This window comes from Elephas maximus, chromosome 19 (genome assembly GCF_024166365.1).
Source record: "Elephas maximus indicus isolate mEleMax1 chromosome 19, mEleMax1 primary haplotype, whole genome shotgun sequence".
NCBI classification, from domain to species: Eukaryota; Metazoa; Chordata; class Mammalia; order Proboscidea; family Elephantidae; genus Elephas; species Elephas maximus.
In genome coordinates, this window is record NC_064837.1 from 6,869,866 (window position 1) to 6,892,943 (window position 23,078).

The window sequence follows — 23,078 nt, forward strand, 5'->3', positions numbered from 1 at the left end:
GAATGGGTGTGAGGGTAACAGCGAGGACTGAGGAGTGACAACAGGAACGAGGGTAACAATGAAGACGGAGGAGGGTCATAAGATTGGTGTGATGAGAGTTATAGGGACTCAGGAATTTAGTTTTTTGGGGGGAAAACTACTAAGACCATTCACACAGCCACAACCCATCTGTCAGTGAAAGCTTGTGTTTTGCTGTGATGCTGAATAGGTTTCCGCAGATCCTCCAGACTAAGATTGACTAGGAAGAAAGGACTGGAAATCTACTTCCAAAACCAGCCAATAAGAACCTATATATTACACCGGTCTGATTTGTTACCTATTACGTGGATGGCGCAAGACTGAGCAGATTTCGTACCGTTGTGCATGGAGTTGCCATGAGTTGGAGACTGGTTCGATGCAGCTAACAACGAGTGGGTGGAAAACAGGTAAATAAGCACAATCCCTAAAAATGTTGTGAAGAATTGAAGGCACTGAATTCAAAATGTTAAAGGGCATTGGCTTCATCTCTTTCAGTTCTTTTGTGAATACTGGATGAATGAACATGCCAGTCCCGAGGATTGCACTGAAACACGCCAGGATCAACCCAGAGCTCAGGGTCTTTTTGGTCCTGTCAGTGACCCAAGGTCAGTATGGTTTTCTGATCAAGAGTGCATAGCTACCACACACATATCACTTAAGCTGCTGCTACCTTTCAGGAAAGAAGACCCCAGATTTGGGGATTTTATAGAATAGTGCATGGTTTTAGATTATATTGCCAACATGGGTTATCCAAATTTTATCTTGTTAAATAAGGACATTAAAAAAGAAGCAAGCATGTCAACAGCCAACATCATCCTAAATGGAGAGAGTTTGAAAGCCTTCCCCTTGAGACTTGGAACCAGACAAGGATGCCCTTTATCACCACTCTTATTCAACATTGTGCTGGAGGTCCTAGCCAGAGCAATCAGGCTACATAAAGAAATAAAAGGCAACCACATTGATAAGGAAGAAATAAAAGTATCTCTATTTGCAAATGATATGATCTTATACACAGAAAACCCCAACAAATCCACAAGAAAATACTGGAATTAATAGAAGATTTCAGCAAAGTATCAGGATAAAAGATAAACATAAATTAGTTGGATTTCTCTACACCAACAAAGAGAACTTTGAAAAGGAAATCACCAAATCACTACCACTTACAATAGCCCCCTAGAAGTCAAAATACTTAGGAATAAACCTAATCAGAGATGTAAAAGACCTATACAAAGAAACCTACAAGACATTGCTGCAAGAAACCAAAAGAGACCTACAAAAGTGGAAAAACATACCAGGCTCATGGATAGGAAGACTCAACATTGTGAAAATGTAAATTCTACCCAAAGCGATCTACAGATACTATGCAATCCTGATCCAAATTTCAATGATGTTTTTTAACGAGATAGAGAAACAAATCACCAACCTCATACGGAAAGGGAAGAGGCCCTGGATAAGTAAAGCATCACTGAAGAAGAACAAAGTGGGAGCCCTCATACTACCTGATTTTAGAACCTATTATACCACCTGTCAAAACCGCCTGGTATTGGTACAACAACATACATAGACCAATGGAACAGAACTGAGAACCCAGATGTAAATTCATCTATGTATGAGCATTTGACGTTTGACAAATGCTCCAAATCCATTAAATGGGGAAAGGACAGTCTCTTTGACAAATGGTGCTATCATAACTGGATATCCATCTGCAAAAAAAAAAAAAAATGAAACAAGACCATACCTCACACCATGCACAAACACCAACCCAAAATGGATCAAAGACCTAAATATAAAATCTAAAATGATAAAGGTCATGGAAGAAAAAATAGGGACAATGCTAGGAGTCCTAATACATGGCATAAATAGGACACGAGCTGTAACTAACAATGCGCAAACACCAGAAGAGAAAGTAGATAACTGAAAGCTCCTAAAAATCACACATGCTCATCAATAGACTTCACCAACAGACTGAGAAAAAGATTTTGGCTACTTTATCCGATAAGGGTCTAATCTCTAAAATCTACAAGTTACCGCAACACTTCAACAACAAAAAGACAACCCAATTAAAAAATGGGCAAAGGATATTCAGGCAGCTAACAACACATACATGAGGAAAAGCTTAGCCATTAAAACCCGGTGCCGTCGAGTGGATTTGGACTCATAGTGACCCAATAGGACAGAGGAGAACTGCCCCATAAGGTTTCCAAGGAGTATCTGGTGGATCCAAACTGCCTCGACCTTTTGGTTATCAGACATAGTTAAGACCACTAAGCCACCAGGGTTTGCCATTAGAGAAATGCAAATCAAAACTACAATGAGATTCCATCTCACCCCAACAAGGCTGGCACTAATCCAAAAAACACAAAATAATAAATGTTGGAGAGGTTATGGGGAGACTGGAACACTTATGCACTGTTGGTGGGGGTGTAAAATGGTACAACTACTTTGCAAATCGATTTGGCGCCTCCTTAAAAAGCCAGAAATAAAACTACCATACGATCCAGCAACCCCACACCTTGGAATATATCCTAGAGAAATAAGAGCCATCACACAAATAGATATATGCACACCCATGTTCATTGCAACACTGTTCACAATAGCACAAAGGTGAAAACAACCTAGGTGCCCATCAACAGATGAATGGATAAACAAATTATGGTACATACACGCAATGGAATACTGCACAGCAATAAAGAACAATAATGAATCCGCGAAACCTCTCACAATATGGATGAATCTGGAAGACATTATTCTGAGTGAAATTAGTTGCAAAAAGACAAGTATTGTATGAGATCACTATTATAAGAAGTCAAGAAAAGATTTAAACACAGAAGGAAACATTCTTTGATGTTTACAAGGGTGGGGAAAGAGGGGGAGGGGGATTCAGTAGACAAGAATCACAAAAGAAGAAAAAAAGCAAGCAAAATTCTATCAAAAACATTCAACTTCCATCCACTACAATCATTATTTCATAATGGAAATATTTTAACATTTAAAAATATGGAGAGAAATCAGAAAGCTAAATGCAAAATTACCATATGATCCGGCAATTTCACTCCTAGGTATATACTGAAAAGATGTGAAAGCAGGGACTCAACCAAACAGTTGTACACCAGCGTTCATTGCAGCATAACCCATGATAGCTGAAACATGGAGACAACCCAAGTGTCCACCAGCAGATGAATGGATAAACAAAGTATGCAATATCAGTACAATGGAATAGTACTCAACTGTAACGAGAAATGAAATTCTGATACATGCTATGACACGGATGAACCTCGAAAACATTATGCTGAGTAAGATAAATCAGACTCAGAAGGACAGATATTGTATGATCCCCCTTATATGATAGATCTAGAGTAGGCAGATCCATACAGAGAAAGTAGATTAGGGCTGAGCACTGGCTAGGGGGCTAGGAGAAGGAGAGTTGTTGCTGAAGCGACACTGGCTTTCTGTTAAGCTGATGAAAAAGCTTTGGAAATAAATAGCAGTGAGGATGGCACAACATGGTGAATGCAGCCAGTGCCACCGAATCAGATACTCAAAAATGGTTAAAATGGCAAATTTTATGTTATTTCTTGCAATAAAACACATTTTAAAAAATACAGGATGGAAATATATACTTTGAAACAAGGTTATGTATGTTGAACACACTTAGATTTATGAAAATCTCTTTACGTGTTTTTCTACTTTTCTCATTTCACCAGCTAATGGTAGAAAATGGCATGAAAAGTCACAACTGATTTAGAGCATTCTGGAAGCGTGTATCAATCTCACTTTACTTGGATCCACAATCAACAGCCATGGAAGCAGCAGTCAAGAAATCAAAAGATGCATTGAGTTGGGCAAACCTGCTGCAAAAGACCTCTTTAAAGTGTTGGAAAAGCAAAGATGTCACATTGAAGACTAAGGTGTGCCCGACCTAAACCATGATATTTTCAATTGCGTTATATGCATGCAAAAGCTGGACAATGAATAAGGAAGACCAAAGAAGAGTTGACAGCTTTGAATTATGGTGTTGGTGAAGAATACTGAATATACCACGGGCTACCAAAAGAACTAACGAATCTGTCTTGGAAGAAGTACAACCAGAATGCTCCTTAGAAGCAACGATGGTGAGACTATGTCTTACATACTTTGGACATATCATCAGGAGGGATTAGTCCTTGGAGAAGGACGTCATGCTTGGCGAAGTACAGGGTCATTGAAAAAGAGAAAGACCGGTAACAAGATGGATTGACACAGTGGCTGCAACAGTTGGCTCAGGCATAACAATGATTGTGAAGATGGCGCAGGACCAGGCAGTGTTTCGTTCTGTTGTGCTTGGGGTTGCTATGAGCTGGAACCAACTTGATGGCACCTAACAACACCACTCTCTGTGCTAAGATCTTTTGTGTCTATTACTCCATTTGATTCTCATAAGAACTCATTTTTGCAAATGAGGAATCTGACACTCAGCAAAATTCAGAGACTAGCCCAAAGTGGCCTAGCCAGTAAAGGAGTGGAGCTGGGAGGCCGTGGTCTCTGCTCTGAGGGATTCTCAACCGCAACAGTAGAATGTTCTGTTGCCCACGTGAGTCTCATCCAACACTTCACCCCTCCCACTGTTTCACACAAGAAACCAGTTGGCAGTGTTGTTGTTCACCACATACTGCTGCATTTGTAAAAGAAAGAAAACCATATCCAATCCTATACCTTCAGATCGTCCAGGTTCGATGGAAGTGGACCTGGCTTGAGAGAAGAAACACCAGTTTGCCCAGAAAAACTGTTTTTGACAGGAGACAAAGGAGTGTTGCTTAATGGTGTTGAAGGAGTGTTTGAATTTCGCATCATCTGTTCGCTCGTTTCCCTGAAAAAACAAACAAAAAACAAAGAGACAAAGGGGTATTTAAAATACTGTCGAATATATTGAGATCTAGTACAGAAACTAATTGCTTACAAGGATCGGGCAGGCAGGGTGAAGAGAACAGCGCAGGCTAGAGGGCAAGTGACACTCCAGCTTAGTTTTGGGAGACGAGAGGGAGTGGTGGAGACTGTGGCATAGGGAGAGTGCACGGCCATCAATGGTTTAGCAGATGCTCTCAACTGGGAGAGCGTGCGCAGGCTGTGTGAAGCTGGATTGAGCTCAGCGCTCAATATAATTGGCAGGACCTAAGGACGAGCAGAGACAGGTGAGGGAATCCACGTACCTTCTTTTTAGTAGAGGAGACTGACCATTTAAAAGGTGACCTAGCAAGTGGTCACAAAACCTATGCTCAAGAGTCAGTCTCCGAAGCTGCCATTCAATCACTCAGCCCTGCTGCTCCCCAAGCCCTAAGTGCCGAGCCAATTCACGGCCCATGGCGGATACTGGCTTGTTCACAGCTCTGACATTATATCCTCGGACAGTTTCCTCTCTGTTCCACCATTCATTTTGGCAGTGCTCAGGCAAACATTCCTGCTTCCCAAAGAGGCCTCTGATCAGGGGCATTGCTTCACACGTTTCCTCCTGGCCTCAGGTCCCTGCACAGGTGTGCGTGGTCTCTGAATGTTCAGAACGATCTCCTGGCCATAGTGGCCAAGGATGTGGTGCCATCCGGGTCACGAGGTGCTGGCCAGGGTGCTGAGGCAGAGAAGGCCTTCCCCGGCCCCGCCCCCAGCCACCGCCCGCCCGGGCTCCCGACTGACCTGAGCGGAGCCTGCTGGGCCCCGTGGTAGCTGAAGTGGTGCCGCTGCTGCTGGTGGTTCAGGATCTGGAGCTGCAGGAAAAGCTGCTGCTGCTGGAGCAGCCGGGCGTAGGCCGAGTCCATGGGCGGGGGGGACTTCTCGGCCTTCTGGTCTGGGGGGATGTACTGGTGATACTTGAGCTTCTTCACCTTCGGCTTAGGGTCCTTGGGCTTTTTGTGGCGGTTCTTACTGTCACTCAAGGACTTGGACTGCAGAGAGGATAAAGACACGGCACGTGCTTAGGAGATGGATGGGAATACCTTGGTATGGTGGATCTACCGTGAGAAGGTTTGGCCTGATGGGCATTCTAACCCCAGAAATACCCATACCAAAAACCTATTGCCACCGAATTGAGTCTGACTCATAGCGACCCTACAGGACAGAGTAGAACTGCCCCATAGAGTTTCCAAGGAGCGCCTGGCGGATTTGAACTGCCAACCTTTTGGTTAGCAGCTGTAGCACTTAACCACTACGCCACCAGGGTTTCCAACCCCAGAAATACAATCCCCAAAATATAGCAAAGGCACTAGGCACAAAGAAATCCTAGAACTAAATATGCATTGTGTGAATGAACAAATCATTGCAAGTGGGATGACACTCCTTAGGCGGAGACTCATGACTCTTGGCAGTGGCTGCAGGATTACTTACTTGCCAGGTAGACAATGGGGTGTTAGGCTGTGTTTCATCGAGTGCGCTTTCCTACTCCCAGCCCACGAATGGCCTAAGAAGGCATGTGCTCGGGTGTGTGACTGATTCGTAAGTTCTTTCCTATGTGTACACGTAATCACTTCAGTCACCTATCGGTCAGCTTGTCGTTCTGTGCTGGCTTGCATGTTGCTATGGCTCTGGAAGCTATGACACTGGGATTTCAGATGCCAGCAGAGTTGCTCATGGTAAACAGGCTTCAGTGGAACTTCCAGACTAGGAAGAAAGGCCTGGCAATCTAGCTCTGAAAATTGGCCAGTGAAAACCGTATGGGTCACAACGGAAAATTCTCTGATATAGTGCTGGACCAAAGGGTCGGCAGTTCGAATCCACCAGGCGCTCCTTGGAAACTCTATGGGGCAGTTCTACGCTGTCCTATACGGTCGCTATGAGTCGAACTCGACTTGACAGCCCTGGGTTTGGTTTTGGTTTATAGTGCTGGACGTTGAGCTGCCAGGCTTGGAAGGCACCCACGAGCTGCAACAATAGACTCAAACATCCCAGTGATCATGAAAATGACACAAGACTGGGAAACATTTCGTTCTGTCATACACAGGTTGGAGATGACTCAATAACAACAATATCTCTACGTTGTTGTTAGTTGCCATTGAGTCTATACCTATTTCTATTTTTATATTCTGAAATCAAAAGGACTCCATATATTAGGAAGCAGTACATTCATACTTTAATCAAGTAAATAATACAAGCTTCCAAACTCTGATTTTATTTTAAAAGGTCGAAATGAAAAAAATGGGCATCATGACAAGTTTTTTGAGGATTTGGGAACAAGGTGAAGAGTAGGTGTGGTACCAGGAGTGTCCAGGAGAGGGCGCGCCTGAATAGTTGGCAGGCGCAGTCTGACTGGCTGCTTTCCCATTTCAACCTCAAAACACTTCTCAATGTGACCTTATCCAAAGGAGCCTACAACTTGCTTTTCTCTGACTCAGCGCTTTGCACCCCTGAGGCCTCTTTTCTCCAGGGGACTTCTTCCTGGAGACTAATGAATGATGAGCACCAGTATTCCCGTGTGCTGGCGGTTCCTGCTCTCCTGCTCCTGATGGGAGGTTTTTGGACCTGCACGTGGAGGCTCTCTGCAGGGTGCCCACCACTAGCTCCACTCTGCTCTGCTCCAGCTTAGCTTCTGTTCCCACCCCATCCTAGGCTTGCCTTGTCCTGGAAGGGCGGGGCCCGAGCCCTGGGTCTAGCAGCTAAACCAAGGATTGAGTTTTCCCCGCCTGTTGCCTTAGCACAGGGACTCTGTGCATTCCTGAAAACACTGAAACCAGACCATTTTCTCTGGATAGTGAGGGACAGAGACAACTATGTACTTTCATTCTTTTTGAGCCCAGGGGGTACCAAACAAAGCAAAAGAAAACCCAAACCCCCTGCTGTCAAGTCAGACTCAATGACCCTATAGGACATAGGAGAGCTGCCCCATAGGGTTTCCAAGGCTGTCATCTCATAGAAGACGACTGCCACATCTTTCTCCCACGGAGTGGCTGGTGAGTTCTAACCACCCACCTTTTGGTTATTTACCACGCCACCATGGCTCCTTCAGGGGATACTAATGTTGTATTATCAAGGCCAGTTGCCGTCCAGTTGACTCTGACTCATGGCGACCCCATGTGTGTCAGAATTGAACTATGCTCCATAGGGTTTTCAATGGCTGAGTTTCTTTCGAGATGCCACTGAGTGACTTGAGCTTCCAGCCTTTCGGTTAGCAGCCAAATGAGTTAACGGTTTGCACCGCCCAGGGACCCCGCTGTATCATTAGTACCTTAGAACAGCACGGCCAATAGAAGAGACGCGTATTCATCTTTCTAAAGCAGCAAACAAACAAAAAAAAAACCCAAACCCATTGGCATTGAAGTGGAGTCTGACTCATGGCAACCCTATGTGCTCCAGACTAGATCTGCTTCATAGGGTTTTCTTGGCTGTAGTCTTTACGGGAGCAGATGGCCAGACCTTCTTTCTGCAGTGGTGCTGGCAGGCTCGAATCCTGAGCAGCTGAGTGCAAACTGTTTGCGCCACCCAAGGACCTAAAGCAGAGGTGAGCCAAACTCCAGTGCTTAAAAACTTAGGCATAAATGTGTGGACCAGGCTAGTGTAGTGCGAGAGGCCAGGAGTCTGGGTCAGTGGCCAGAGAGTGTGCGTCTTCCTAAAAGGCATCCAGACTCAAGCCTGCACAAAAACATGGGTCTGCTGAACACCCCATCAGCTCATGATTCGCTTGCCAGTCCTGGCCTGCATGGTAAAGTTCAAATTCCGTAGTCAGCCAAGGAAGACAGTTCATCGAACGGCCTAAACCGCCTGCCCCCTTTCCGATAGCTTATACTGTTTGCCTCTTTTCTGAGCAATTTTCTGCTTGTTTGGAACCTGGCCTCTGCTGTTTATCCACCACGGCCAGCTCAACCCAGTGACGACTCTTCCTCCCGCTGTACTTTCCGTGTGGCATTTTGAGGCTGTCTGATCATGGTCACAGCTCTGCAAATGCTACCGATGGGGTGGGAGAGGCTGCCGTCAGGCCCCCAATCTGCTCCCTAAGCCATATACTCTATGCCACCTGGGGAAGGGCATCTCTTTTTATTGGGGTAAAATACACAACATAAAACTCACCTCTTTAGCCATTTTAGAGTGTGCAATTCAGTGGCAGTCAGTACGTTCGTTACGTTGTGCAATAATCACTACTGTCTAGTTCTAGAACATTTTTATCACCGTAATAGGAAACCCCAAATCCATTAAGCAGGCACTCCCCATTCCCAGCCCCGCCCCAGCAACCACTAATCTGCTTTCTGTCTCTATGGGTTTGGCTGTTCTGAATATTTCGTATAAAGGGAATTATACCATATGCGGCCTTTGGGTCTGGCATCTTTCAAGGTTCATCCATGTTGTAGCATGTATCCATAGTTCATTCCTTTTTACGGCTGAATAATATTCCATGTGGACTATTATAGATATGTTACAACTTGTTTGTCGATTATCAGTGGATACACGTTTGGGTTATTGCCATCTTTTGGCTATTTTGAATAATGTTGCTATGAGTATTCGTGTGTATGTTTGTGTTTGAACACCTGTTTTCCGTTTTTTTGGGGTATATACCTTGGAAGGAGCCCTGGTGGTGCAGTGATGAAGCACCCAGCTGCTAACTGAAAGGTCAGTGGTTCAAACCCACCAGCTGCTCCATGGGAGAAAGATGTGGCAGTCTGCTTCTGTAAAGATTTCAGCCTTGGAAACTCTATGAAGCAGTTCTACTCTACCCTATAGGATCAGTACTGAATTGACTCGATGGCAATGTTTTTTTTGTTTTTTAATATACCTTGGAGTGGAATTGCTGGGCCATGTGGTAACTGTATGTTTAATTTATTGAGGAACTGCCAAACTGTTTTCCAAGGTGGTTGCACTATTTAACATTGCCACCAGCAGTGTATGGGGGTCCCAATTTCCCACACATCCTCACCAACACATTATTTTTGTATTTTTTTTAAATTATAGCCACCACAGTAGGTGTGGAGTAGTATCTCCTTGTGGTTTTGATTTGCATTTCTCTAACGACTAATGATGTTGAGCACCTTTTCCTGTGCTTGTTGGCCATGCGTATACCTTCTTTAGAAAAATGTCTACTCCAGTCTTTGGGAGCCCCTCTTTCTTACCTGTACACAGCCCTATATGAGCAAGTGGTGGCCCTCAGATGCCAACTGGACAGAAGGCTCCTTGAGAGCAGGAATTATGCTTTATTCAAATATGATACATACCCCCTGGGAGCCTGTATTGACAGCACCTATCTCTTACATAGGATTTTACAGTTTTCAATGAGTATCCTTGTACATTCTCTCATTGGCCTTATAAGAATCCTATAAGGCCAGTAGGGCAGAGATCTTTTTCCCTAACTTGCTTGCCTCCTTCTTTATGAAACCTTCTAGTATCTCTTACCTTGGAGATGATGACTACCTAACAACAGGCAATCCACAGGCACTGACCAGTCAGGAATTGTGTTGGTTTTCACCTGACCCACTGTCCCAGCTGGCTGTCAATCCCCCTCTTCACTGAAACTGATCAGTCCTTCCCCTGCGCTCCTATCACATGTTCTTAGTACAGTGAGGCTGCACACTTTGAAGATCTGAATTATGCAATATTAAATATTTCCACAGGAATTAATAAAACATCCCTTTATACACAGTGTTAGAAGAAATGTGAATCATCTCCTCTGCTGCAATGAACAAAATTCGTCAATAGTCCCAGAATTTCAAGGCTGGTGAGCTGAGAGAGCCTTAAGCTGGGTTTAAGCTGTTGTTGTTTGGTGGGGGAGCTTTATTGGGGGGCTGAAATGCCTTCTATCCATGTAGGACATAAAATCGCTTTTCTTTATTTGCCGTGGAGAGGATTATAGGACTATTATTTTAACATTGATCCTTACTTCAATTTATAACTTTTAATATCTCTGTATATCTATCTGTGTCCCTCTCTGGGGAAATCCTGGTGGCGTAGTGGTTAACAGCTATGGCTGCTAACCAAAAGGTTGGCAGTTCGAATCCACCAGGTGCTCCTTGGAAACTCTATGGGGCAGTTCTACTGTGTCTTACAGGGTCGCTATGAGTCAGAATCGACTTGATGGCAATGGGTTTTTTTTTCCTAATTGTCTCTCTGTGTCTCCAGTAATAGTCATTTCAGCATTCACTAGGTGGTGGCGCTAGATCTGAAAAAACATGCTTCCACATCAGTTAGAAGTTATATAGGATAAAATACTATGAAGAAAGCCAAACGACTATTAGGCAGTTAACTTAGGAGAGAGCACTCTGGAACTATTAGATGTAATGGTTTTAATAGAAAATTAAATAGAAAATTTAATTTTTAATAGAAAATTAAAGCAAAAGTATGCTAGTGTAATGCTTATAGATATCTGTTTACTATGAGTGTAACCGTCCTCCTCCATCTTTGTTTCCATGGGGAGACTGGCTTGAATGATATGTTTTACATTATGCGAGGTCTTCAGAGCTGCTTGCCTTGCTTAAAATTCAACTGCCCTATACCTATAACTCATGTGTGCATTGCACTCAACCATGTCTCTCTCTACAAAGAGCTTAACGGGGTCTTCTAAGTGGAGAGCATGCTGTGCTCCTAAGGCAACGGAGACACGGGGGCCTCTCCTCTGCCGGGAACCCACACTGTGCTGCGTGGAGAAGAGATTAGTGCACGCACACCGCCGGCCGTATCTCAGCTCCTGCCTCGGGTGGCTCCTAGTGGGCTGTACCTGGCCGTGGGTCCCTGTGACCTCCTCATGGTGCAGAAAGCTCTGCACCGAGCTGGCTCTGTGGGCTGCATGCTCGGGTTGGGGGGGGGGACGTGGAGGCTGGCCCCTACCTTGACAGCAGCATGCACGGGCATTGGGGTGCCGAGGGGGCCCAGGCCCTGCTTCCCAGCGTCCGACTGGTTGCCTGGCTGCGATGCTGAGTCATTCCTGTCATTTTCTGAGCCAGAAGCAAGATCCTGAAATCCAAATATCAGCGTTAGGGTGAGGAGGGAATGCCAAATGACGCAGCTTTAACTCCAGCTTCTTACCCTAGTAGGTATCAGGGGTCTTGTATATCATTTGTCATCCAATGAGGACACTTAGGAAAGAGAAAGGGGGCTATATTAATTATGTAATTATTCCAGAAAACCAGTGTGAAGCTGGCCTGTTCTAGGCAAACCTGGACATCTGGTCAGAGGCTTAGTGAGGGGGGATTACCCAAGAACCCACTGCCTGGAATCATTCCGACTCAGCTACCACAGGGTTTCCAAGGCTGTAAATCTTTAGGGAAGCAGACTGCCATATCTTTCTCCTGCGGAGCTGCTGGAGGGTTCCAACTGCCCACCTCCTGGTTAGCAAATGAGTGCTTTTAACCTCTGTGCTACCGGGCTCCTAAGGGGGGATTAGAGGGTGTAAGTCAAAGGGGTTATCAGGTGAGGCTGGCTGGTGAGTCACCGCCTCCTCCCTTGAAGAGCAGTGGGGGTATGCGGTGGGTGGTCACAAACTTAGAGACTGCCCCTGGGCGCTTGTTATCCTCGCTGGGCCTCTGCATCTGGTAACCCCGAGTAAAGAGTCCACCTGTCTGGGACAAGTCTCACCTGTTGGACTTGACAATAGTCTGGACAAAGAGGGGAGCAAGGAGGAGCAGGGGTAGGAATGTTGGGGAAAAGCAGGAGGATGAAGAAGGCAGAGAGAAAGATTGTTGGCAGGTAGAGGGAAAGCCTGTGTGTTAAAACCCTAACCAAATCACGGGCTGCCTAGTCGAGTTCCACTCATGGCAGCGCCACGTGTTTAGAGTAGAACTGTGTTCCATAGGGTTTTCAAGGCTGCTGCCTTTCAGAAGCAGATTGCCAGCGCTTATCTTCCAAGGTGCCTCTGGGTGGGTTTGAACAGCCAACCTCTAGGTTAGTAGCAAAGTGCTTAACTGTTTGCACCACCCGGTGACTCGACATGTTAGAGCAAAGTAAAGCCTTTGTGAGATGCAGGTTTCTGCCCACAGCGACTCCTGGAGACACGTCATTTTCTTCTCTGCCTCTTCCGGATTCCTCTGCTGTGACTGTGACCCAAACGGGCAGTCCAGGGGCTGCTCAGGACCTCTTAATGATGGGAGCAAGGAGTGAGTACCCTTTCCTGAGCCCTCCCTGTAGGATCCTTGCTTTCAGAGCCTCAGCTTCCCCATTTGTCAAACGGGGTTGCTGGGTGAAATGAAACAACGACTTTTGCATTCTGCCTGGCCTTGCTCAGTGAATGCCCCCTTCTTCCCCTCCTCACCTAGGGTCTTCTCAAACGTTCCTAAATCAGAAGAGAGGAATTTACTGTCAGAATAACACACACAAATGGCCTGATAGACTGTTTGATGTTATCAAAGAAGTTGGGCTGTGAAGACCAGCCGCAGCATGCAGGGGAAGGAAAAACACTTTGATTATAAACTCTTGCACAATAAACGTTATGAATATTTGTTCTGCTTTCCCTCCCATTCTACATTTTTTCCTTGGCACTCTTGGAAGTCTTTGGTTCAAAGGAGTGAAAAATTGCATGACAACCACCAGTAACTAGCATGGTTTCAGGAAAGAGGGCCTGGGATAATAATTATTATAACTGTCCCTGATACTTGTATGGTGTTTTACAGCTGGCAACATGTGTTCAAATAAAATACCCAATTTCAATCCATGGAACAATCCTGTGAGGTGGGAGAAGCAGACCCTCCCTGCTGCAGGGTAGGGGGCTGAGGTCAGCAGGGTTTGCTCAGAGCCAGGGCCTGAAGAGTTCACCTCTCCCTCCTGCGCTTCACCTGTGTGTGTGGATGCCCAGGCCTGTCTCCTCCTAGGGCCTCCACGAATACTGTGGGGCTAGGCTGTGGAAAACCGGGGACAGTGGTGGCTCAGTGGGAGAGTCCTCCCCTTCTGTGCGGGAGACCTGGGTTCCATTCCCGTCAACGCACCTCACACACAGCCAGCACCTGTCTGTCAGCGGAGGCTTGCATGTTGGTTGCTATGATGCTGAACACCTTTCAGTGGAGCTTCCAGACTAAGATGGACTAGGAAGAAAGGCCTGGTGACCTACTTCTCGAAATCATTCAATGGAAACTCTGGATCACAACGGTTCTGTCTGCAACGGATCATGGCGTTGGTGCAGGACTGGGAAGCAATTCGTTCTGTTGTGCCTGGGGTCACCATGAGCTGGGGACTGACTCATGGCTGCTAACAACAACAAGGCAGAAGAAAACTCCCGTCAAGCTTCCAGAGGGGGGCCTCTAGGGGTTGGTGGGGTCTCTGTGATGCTCCTGGAGCTCACACAGTTATTAGGCCTCATGGAGCCTTAGTTCCTCTTCTGCCAGAACCGATGCCAATAATACCTCCCTGGAGGGGACTGTGGAAACCCTGGTGGTGTAATGGTTAAGTGCTACAGCTGCTAACCAAAGGGTCGGCAGTTCAAGTCCGCTAGGTGCTCCTTGGAAACTCTATGGGGCAGTTCTACTCTGCCCTGTAGGGTTGCTATGAGTCAGAATCGACTCGACGGCACTGGGTTCGGCAGTTCGAAGGGGACTGTGACACCAAATGAGAAAGTGTAAAGTGCCGAGCTCTCTTCCTGGTACAGAGGGGGCACACTGTTGCTGTTGTTATGTTATTATTCTTTATCACCCTTAGAAAGGGGGAAGATGGTGAACGTGCTTGGAAGACCCTGTTCAGTATCTGCTCCTCACTTCTTGAGGGTTTGTGGGTTCGTCTAGCAGGAGTTTGGGTTGGGGCTGGAAGTGGACTTGGTAGTGGCCTGGAGGCTGGAAACTTGACAACTGTCAATCGGACACAGCCTCTTTGCTTCGTAGCCAACTGCACTTCCTTTTCCCCCATCCCCAAGGACCCTACAGTGAGTGACTGCTCACTCACTTGAAGCTAGTCCTGCTCCAGAACTTTCTAGCTGGGAGATTGTAGGCAAGAGTCATCTAAGTTCACTGAACCTCAGTTACCATGTCTGTAAAAATGGAGACAAAAACATGTCTACCTGATAGAGTAGGTGTTCAATAAGTAAGTCAAAGAGTATAGTTCTGGGGATTTTCTTTCAGTGCTATCTGGAGACTTATGCCACTGTATACCCAAACCTGGATTAGGTGGTGCAAATGGGTAAGGGCTAGGCTACTAACCAAAAGTTGGCAGTTTGAAACCACCCAGAGATGCCTCAGAAGAAAGGGCTGGCAACCTGCTTCTGAAGGGTTGCAGCTCTGAAAACCCTATGGAGCACAGTTCTACTCTGACACACATGGGGTCACCATGAGTCAGAAATGACTAAACAGCAACCATCTGGTTTTTGGTTCTGGACTGAATAGGGTAAGAAAAGGCACCAAGATGATGCACGGTCAAGAGACATCTCCGGAGTCTCTGAACAAGCCATCTGTGGCAGTGTTGATTTTTAAGACCGTAAAGAGACTATAGGCCAAGGTGTGGTTTGTTTACCTGGATTGTCCCCAGAGGGCCTGCCAGAGGGGTCTCCACAGCTTTAGTGTCTGCTGGGGATCCTGTGGAGCCCTGAGGGTCTTCACTTCGAGTCTGCTCTGGAGAAAGCCCATCGCTGCTGCTGTCCTCTTCAAAGGCAAATGCGTCTGCTGACTTGGAGAAGCTCACCTGGTTACCTGAGTGAGTGAAACCCAAGAGCTGTGTCAGTGGCTTAGGGAACATCAAAAGGCTTTGGAAAGGCTTCAGTGAGTCATGGTTTACTAGAAGCACACCTAGATCTCCTTGGATTTGTTTCAAGTTCAAAGTAAGAGTGCAGGTATGTTCGAAATTATTTAGTTTTTCATATATTTAATCCGAATGGGAGTTTGGACTTATAAAAGTTTTATCCATATCTTTGGCTTTTCTATGTGCTCTCAGCTGCTAAACAAAGGTTGAAGGTTCGAGTCTACCCAGAACACCTCAGAAGAAAGGACTGGTGATCTATTTCAGAAAACTCAACCATTGAAAACCCTACAGAGCCCAGTTCTACTCTGCTATACGTGGAGTCTCCATGAGTCGGGGTTGACGCTGTGACAACTGGTAGTGATGTGAGCCTGATTTTTTCAATTGTTGAGTATCTACACGGCAAAACACACACCAATTCAACAGTTTCTACGTGTGCAATACAAACAAACAAACAAAAAAAGGAAACCCTGGTGGCGTAGTGGTTAAGTCCTATGGCTGCTAACCAAAAGGTTGGCAGTTTGAATCTGCCAGGTGCTCCTTGGAAACTCTATGGGGCGGTTCTACTCTGTCCTGTAGGGTCGCTATGACAATACAGTGGCATTATTTTTCAAATTTTGCAGCCATTTTCACCCTCCTTTTCCAATTTGATACTCCATTATTGACATGGACTCACTTCTCCTTAAGATTCCTACCTAACCTTTCAAGTGTTGGTGTTAACAATTTGATCTCAAATAGTAAGTTCTTTAAAAGAGCACAACACTCACCACAGATGTTCTTTACTAGTTAAGCTAGACTGTTTGGTTTAGAGAAGGCTTAGTGGAATGTTTCTGGTTTATGGTCTCAGGTTAAAGATAATCTCAGGGCAGTAGTTTCAGGGGTTCATCAGCCTCAGTGGTTTCAGAAAGTCTGGATGCCATGAGAATTGAAATTCTGTTCCACATTTCCCCCTTTGGATAAAATTTTTATTTAGAATCTTTTATCAAAATGTTCAATAATGATAGCCAGGCACCATCCAGTTCTTCTGATCTCATGTCAAGGAGGCAGTTGTTCACAGAGGCATTACCACACATTCCTTTCCTATTCCTGTTCCTGGCTCTTCTTTTTTCTCTGTGGCTCTAGGCAAATAGAGACCAATTGTTGTAACTTGGATGGCTGTTTGGAAACTTTAAGACCCCAGATACTATGGAACAAACTAGGAGGTAGAAAAGAAGCACTAAACAAGTTATTAGGCCAATTAACTGGAGCATCCCATGAAACCATGACCGTAAAGGCCCAAACCAAGAAGTGTTTTGTTGTTGTAAAAAGTTATATATATATATGTGTGTGTATGTGCATATATATAGTATTACACTGCATCTACCAACCCAACTTATTAGAGGTGTACAATTTAGTAACATCAGTTACACCAATCACCTGTGCAGCTGTTAACCCTTAATCAGTGAGATTTTTCCATCACCATCAACAGACACTCAATGCTCTGTAAGCAACAACAACTCCCCTTTCCCCTCCCTCCCACCCCTGGTAACCGCTAATAAATTTGGGCCTCTGCCCTGTGGCAAAGTGGTTAAAGTACTTGGCTGCTACTCAAAAGGTTGGCGGTTCAAACCCACCAGCCACTCCATTGGAGAAAGCTGCTTCCATAAAGATTTACAGCCTTGGAAACGCTATGGGCAGTTCTACTCGGTCCTGTGGGATCAATATCAGTCAGAATCAACTTGACAGCAATGGGTTTGGCTTTTTGATTTTACATATTTGCCTATCCTTATCTTTTTATATAAGTGAGGTCATACCAAATTTGGGATACTACTCAGCCAGAAAGAGAAATGGAATCCTGATACACGCGACAACATGGATGGAGCTTGAGGACATTATGCTAAGTGAGATAAGTCACTCACAAAAGAACAAATACTGTATGTCATTGTGTGCCGTCAAGTCGATTCTGGTTCATGACCTCACTTATATAGAAAGGTAAGAACAGCAAATTACAGAGAGCAAAGTTAATTAGTGGTAAACCCGTGTGTCTTCGAACTAAATCAGGAGAGAAGGAGGGCAGAATCGAGGCTGCTGGACGCAGGCCGAAGCCAAAGGGGAATGGAGTAGGGGAATGTCACCATCTCCCTGGGGTTTTACCAGGAAAGGCACATTTGAGATGACAGCCTGCCACCTGCATCATCTTCAAATACAGAGCAGGGCACAGGGCACAGAATGTTTAGCAAACTTTACTAATAAGGGTAAGCTGGAACAGCTACTAAGTTCAAATCCCTAAATGTCAGAATTAGTCAATGTCACAAGAGTGTCCCAAAGCCCCATTCAACTAATGCATAATTGTTTATAAAAGCCATACATGTGTCTCAGAAACTTCGGCGTGATGCTTATTTTTTATTATTTGGGCTTCCTTTTTATTCTCCATATCTTTGTGTCTGTTTTGGAAACCCTCAATCGCTTGCACATGGAGACTCCTGCTTAGCCGTCTGCGTGGTCTTTCTAGGGGAACGCAGAGATTGGCTTGGGGAGCAGGGTTATCTGTCCAGATGGGACTAGAATGACATCCTTATATGTCCCTTAAGTTTTTATTGCCAAATCTCATCTGGTTTGTTATCCAGCTGCACAGTACAAAATGTGCTGCAGCCACACGGCTCTTCTGACCCGAATCCAGGCAGTGCTCTTCCAAAGGAATTCAGGTATTATCAGGAAGTTTTCCAGCCTGAACTCTGCAATCACCCTGACAAGAACTTTGGACTCTGGCTTTGTGCAGATAAGAGAAAGAACCTCTCACAGCCGACTGGAACGGCAGCAAAGAGCTGGAGTAATGGAACAAATGCGGTGTGAGGTTTGTCATCACTCCTGCCCCTGGCATCTGTCATGGACCCTCACTCTGACATCCAAGGGTCATATCAGGAAGAGGCCGGGCAAAGGTAGGGTGGGTGGAAACAACTGTTGCCCGCCCATCGGGCGGCCGGCTAATCTGGAGGGGCTTAGACACTAACATATCTGCTCCACGGATCCTAGAGGAGCTTATAAAAGCCATTATTGCTTCCTTTTTAATTTTTTAAAATTGTTGTAAAAACATCTATAGCACAACGTTTGCCATTTAATGAGTATAAGATACAAGCTTGTCATAAAAACCCAGACTGTATGAAAATGCCTAATGTACACAATAACCCCACTTCCTTCTGATGGCTTGTCTTCTCTTCTAGATATTTCTCTATGAATGTCACAAAAAATACACACACATTTTAAAAGTACTTCATACAGATAGGACTGGATGAAATATAATGTTCTGAAACATTTTTTGTTTGCTTTTACTCTGTGATGTTTCTGGGAGATCTTTCCAAGTGACAACACAGAGATCTTCAATTTTTTTTTTTTTTTTTGATAGCGGCACAGAATTCCATCATGTTGATGGGAAGTTTTTTTTTTTTTTTTTTTTCCCAACTTCTCCTTGCACTGTATTTTTTAACTGTAAAAATGGAAATAAAAACAGTAGAGAAAATAATATAAAACATCTATTTACACATCACCTGAAGTGAACGAATGCATCGTATATGTGTCAGCAGCGTGTTCAGCTTCCATTGCGGGAGTTCCTTTGGGTATTTGATAAATGCCAGCTTCTTCTCTGAGGCAGAGGTCACTCTTCTCCCTCTTCAGCACTCTGTCCCAAACACCTCCCTCTCTATTTTAAGAATGCAGAGTTAGCTCACACCCTTCCCTTCTCCTAGTCTCACCACAAAACCTAGGCTCTGCAAATAAGCCTCTCTTTGCCGTTTTCATCCAGTGTGAGAGAATTTATATACTCTTTTTTTCTTTCTTAGGAATGTCATCTGTCATTTGTGGCCTCCATGACTACGTTTTCACCGTCAACTCAACTCATAAACTTCTTTACTTTCGAAAATACATTTTCCTTGAGATTTTACATCCCACTTCTAATTGTGGAATTAAAGACTTTGTCCCTGTTAAAAGGATTACACGTATTATTGATAGCTAGGTAGGTTAGCTCGGCTGCTAACCAAAAGGTTGGCAGTTCGAATCCACCAGCCGCTCCTGGAAACCCTGTAGGGCAGTTCTACTCTGTCCTATGGGGTCCCTATGAGTTGGAATTGACTTGACGGCAGTGGGTTTTTTTTTTTGGTTTTAGGTAGGCATGGGGTGTGTGTGTGTTAATAAGCCTTTCCTACCCCAGAAATCACAGCATTCCATTGGGATCTGGGTGGCACATACTCTGAGCCAACACTGTTCACATTCTCAGAGAACCAGCAGGTGACTGTGTTAGCCTCTTGGGTCAGCCATTCTTCTCTGCCCAAAGCAGCCTTTATTGGAGAACATCATTCTCATATTCCTTCCCCTTTCTGAGGTCCTTGGGAGGTGCAAATGATTTGCGCTCGACTATTACTAACCTAAATTTTGGTGGTTCAAACTCACCCAGCAGTACTGTGGAAGAAAGGCCTGGCACCCTACTTCTGTAAGCTCATAGTCAAGAAAATCCTATGAAGCAGTTCTACTGTAATATGTGGGGCCATCATGAGTTAAAATTGGCTTGATGACAACATTTCTGTTTGTTCCTTCAATCTAAAGGGGTGTGGATCTCCTCTGTGTGGTCTGATAGTTCACGTCACAAAGATTCACCTCTCCCTCCCCACCCACACTCATACAGAGCCTCACATACCAGGGGGAATTAACCAAATTGCAAAGTTATTTGATTATTTTAACATGTGGTTAGACATGTTAAGAAGGGAGAAAGAGAATGGTTTCTCCTGTTACCCCTCAACAACTGCACTTTAATGCCTTCAAGTGATACCAAATGATAGTAATACAAGTTGGTATTAGTAGTTCACTTAACAGTGATAGCAGCCCCTGGGTGGTGCAAATGCTTAACGCGGCTGGCTACTAACTGAAAGGTTAGAAGTTCAAGTCCACCCGGAGGAGTCTCAGAAGAAAGGCCTGGAGATATGCTTCCAAAAAATCAACCGCTGAAAACCCTGTGGAGCACAGTTCTACTCTGACACACGTGGGGGTGCCCTAAGTCAGACTTGGCTTTTGATGGCGACTCGTGGTAATGATGATAGCAATAGCAAAAATCATAAACATTTGTTTGCTCTCATAATGGTCCAGTAGTTGGGGTGGGGCCAAACTTTCTCATCCTCCTTTTGTAGATAAGAAAATTGCAAGGTTCTAAACATCCAGTTACTTAGTGATTGAGCTAAGAGTGCAGTCCCAGCATTGGGACTCAGCACCACCAGGCGGGGTGGGGGGTGCCAAATCACTTACCCTCCCCGGAAGCCACAGGTGACATATTGTTTGGGGAGCACGTAAGTGAGACCTGCTAGGGTAGGTGGTATATACTGTGGTCTGCCAGAGGCACAAATCAGTCTTAGAAGAAATACAACCTGAACATTCCTTAGAGGCGAAGGTGGCGAGACTCTGACTTGTTTACTATGGATACGGTATCAGGAAAGACCAGTGGTTAGGAAAGCCCATCATGGTTGGTAAAGTATCAGGGAAAATGAGGGAAACCCTCCATGTGAGGGATTGACACAACAGCTGTGGTGCTGGACTTGGGCATGCCCTTGTGAGGATGAGACAGCACCGGGCAACGTTTTGTTCTCCTAGACGTAAGGTCACCGTGAGCTGGAGTCAACCGGACAGCATAGAAAATATCCCACGTCTCTTCTTTGTCTGCACACACCATATACTAAGGACATCTCCATATTTCACAAAATCTCTTACTTGAGGTTTTGAGATTTGAGGGTCTGAATGTAACGTCCTGACTGTGAGGAAAAAAGACGGCAGGAGATCTGGAAAGGCAGAGCACGATGGTTTGATTTGTGTCATCTCAGAAAAGGGCTGGAGTTATTGTGGACACCTTGCTGCTTCCACCAATATATCAGTACGCTCTTTCCGCTCCAACACCTGGCATTTGGTGGCCTCAGTACAAGACACTAGAATGATGTGGCCACAGGAAACGTCTAGAAGTAGTGTGTGGACTGGGGGGCGCATTCCTCCTGGGCTCATTTCCAGCCCTCGCACATGAAGTAGAGGTAAGCTGAAGCCCAGTCAGGTAAGACACAGTGAAGTGACCTGAAGCCACAAGGAAGGGTTGGCTCCACAGGACGCAGTTGGAGGACATACTGAAGACCAGCAGGTTTGGAGACTGATGGGTGAATGGAGAAGGGAGGCCACAGTGTGGAGCTGATGTGGAGACTCCCGGAGGAGGTGTGACTGAGCCTCAAGTGACAGTTGTGTTGTGCAGAAAGGGTGGGGGCATTGGTGACAGTGGGCAGAGCGGGAGAGAAGTCAGAGTGACGGTTGACAGAGTTGGGGTGGGAGAGGGAGGGAGAAATTCTCTCGGCCGGGGTAGAGGGTCACTTTAGGGACCGCCCTGGAGACATGCAGTATCTACAAGTCCCCTTTATCAAGTGACATCAGCCATTTAAAGAGGCTCTCCTGGCTGGAAGCTGCGTAAATCAGTGAGAGGAAGCCACGAAGACACGCAGCACAGCTGTTTGTGCTGAATTCACCAACAGGGTGAGCGCCGAGGCCCCAAATGAGACTCTTGACTAATGTCTAAAAAGAACCATGTGCACCCACAGACACAAAGGCCCGCTTAGGGGCTGTTGAAGCCAAAAGATCCAGGCTCTCAGGCTCCTCCAATCACCACTACCTCACCCCTACAAGTGGTTTGGGTTTGTTACTGCCAGGGCAGAAGATGAAAGAAAGGGCAGAAAGCCCGCACAGCTACACTCTCGGCTCAGCCCATATTGACATCACCAAGGGAAACAGCAGGGGGGTCCCGAGGGCAAATGGCTTCCCTTTGAGAGGTTGTATGTGGTTCAGTGGTAGAATTCTCGCCTTCTGTACTAGAGAGCTGTGATGCTGAACAGGTTTCTGCAGACCTTCCAGACTAAGATAGACTAGGAAGAAAGGCGTGGTGACCGACTTAGAAAATCAGCTAATGAAAGCCATATGGATCACAACAGCCAGTCCCAGCGGATCACGTGGGTGGCACGGGACCAGGCGGCGTTTCATTCTGCCGTGCGGTGCGTGAGGTGGCCATGAGTCGCGGGCTGACTGAATGCAGCTGACAGCGGACAACAACAATGGTGTGGTCAATAAGAACTCGGGTTCTGGAGCCAGACAGACTTGGGTTTGGTTCCTGGTTCTACCACTTGAATGGTAGTTTGACTGCTGGCAAGTTATTTAGTCCGAGCCTCAGTTTCCTCATCTATAAAATGGGGATAATAATAAATGCTCTCAGGGATTTGAAGATTAAAATCATGTAGTATATGAGAAGCAATGAACACAGTCTTTGCCTGTGTATGCGTTCAGTACTCTATAGATGCTATTATCATTACTGTCTTTGCTTTCGATTGGCAGTTTGAATCCAGCAGCCACTCTTTGGAAACACTATGGGGCAGTTCTACTCTGTTCTATAGGGTCTCTGTGAGTTGGAATCCACTCCATGGCAACGGGTT

General features: G+C 45.5%; 1 protein-coding gene across 6 annotated transcripts in view; it reads right to left on the bottom strand.

The window, feature by feature from the left end:
• MYOCD (myocardin) overlaps positions 1-23,078 on the bottom strand; it is a 116,967-nt gene that overhangs the window by 19,196 nt on the left and 74,693 nt on the right. For all 6 annotated transcript variants that reach the window (XM_049859576.1, XM_049859575.1, XM_049859578.1 and 3 more), the window contains 4 exons: positions 15,385-15,560; positions 11,785-11,910; positions 5,683-5,930; positions 4,711-4,864 (listed from right to left, as the gene is read on the bottom strand). In XM_049859576.1, coding sequence (XP_049715533.1) covers positions 4,711-4,864; positions 5,683-5,930; positions 11,785-11,910; positions 15,385-15,560 — 704 coding nt within the window. The remainder of the gene's footprint in view (positions 1-4,710; positions 4,865-5,682; positions 5,931-11,784; positions 11,911-15,384; positions 15,561-23,078) is intronic.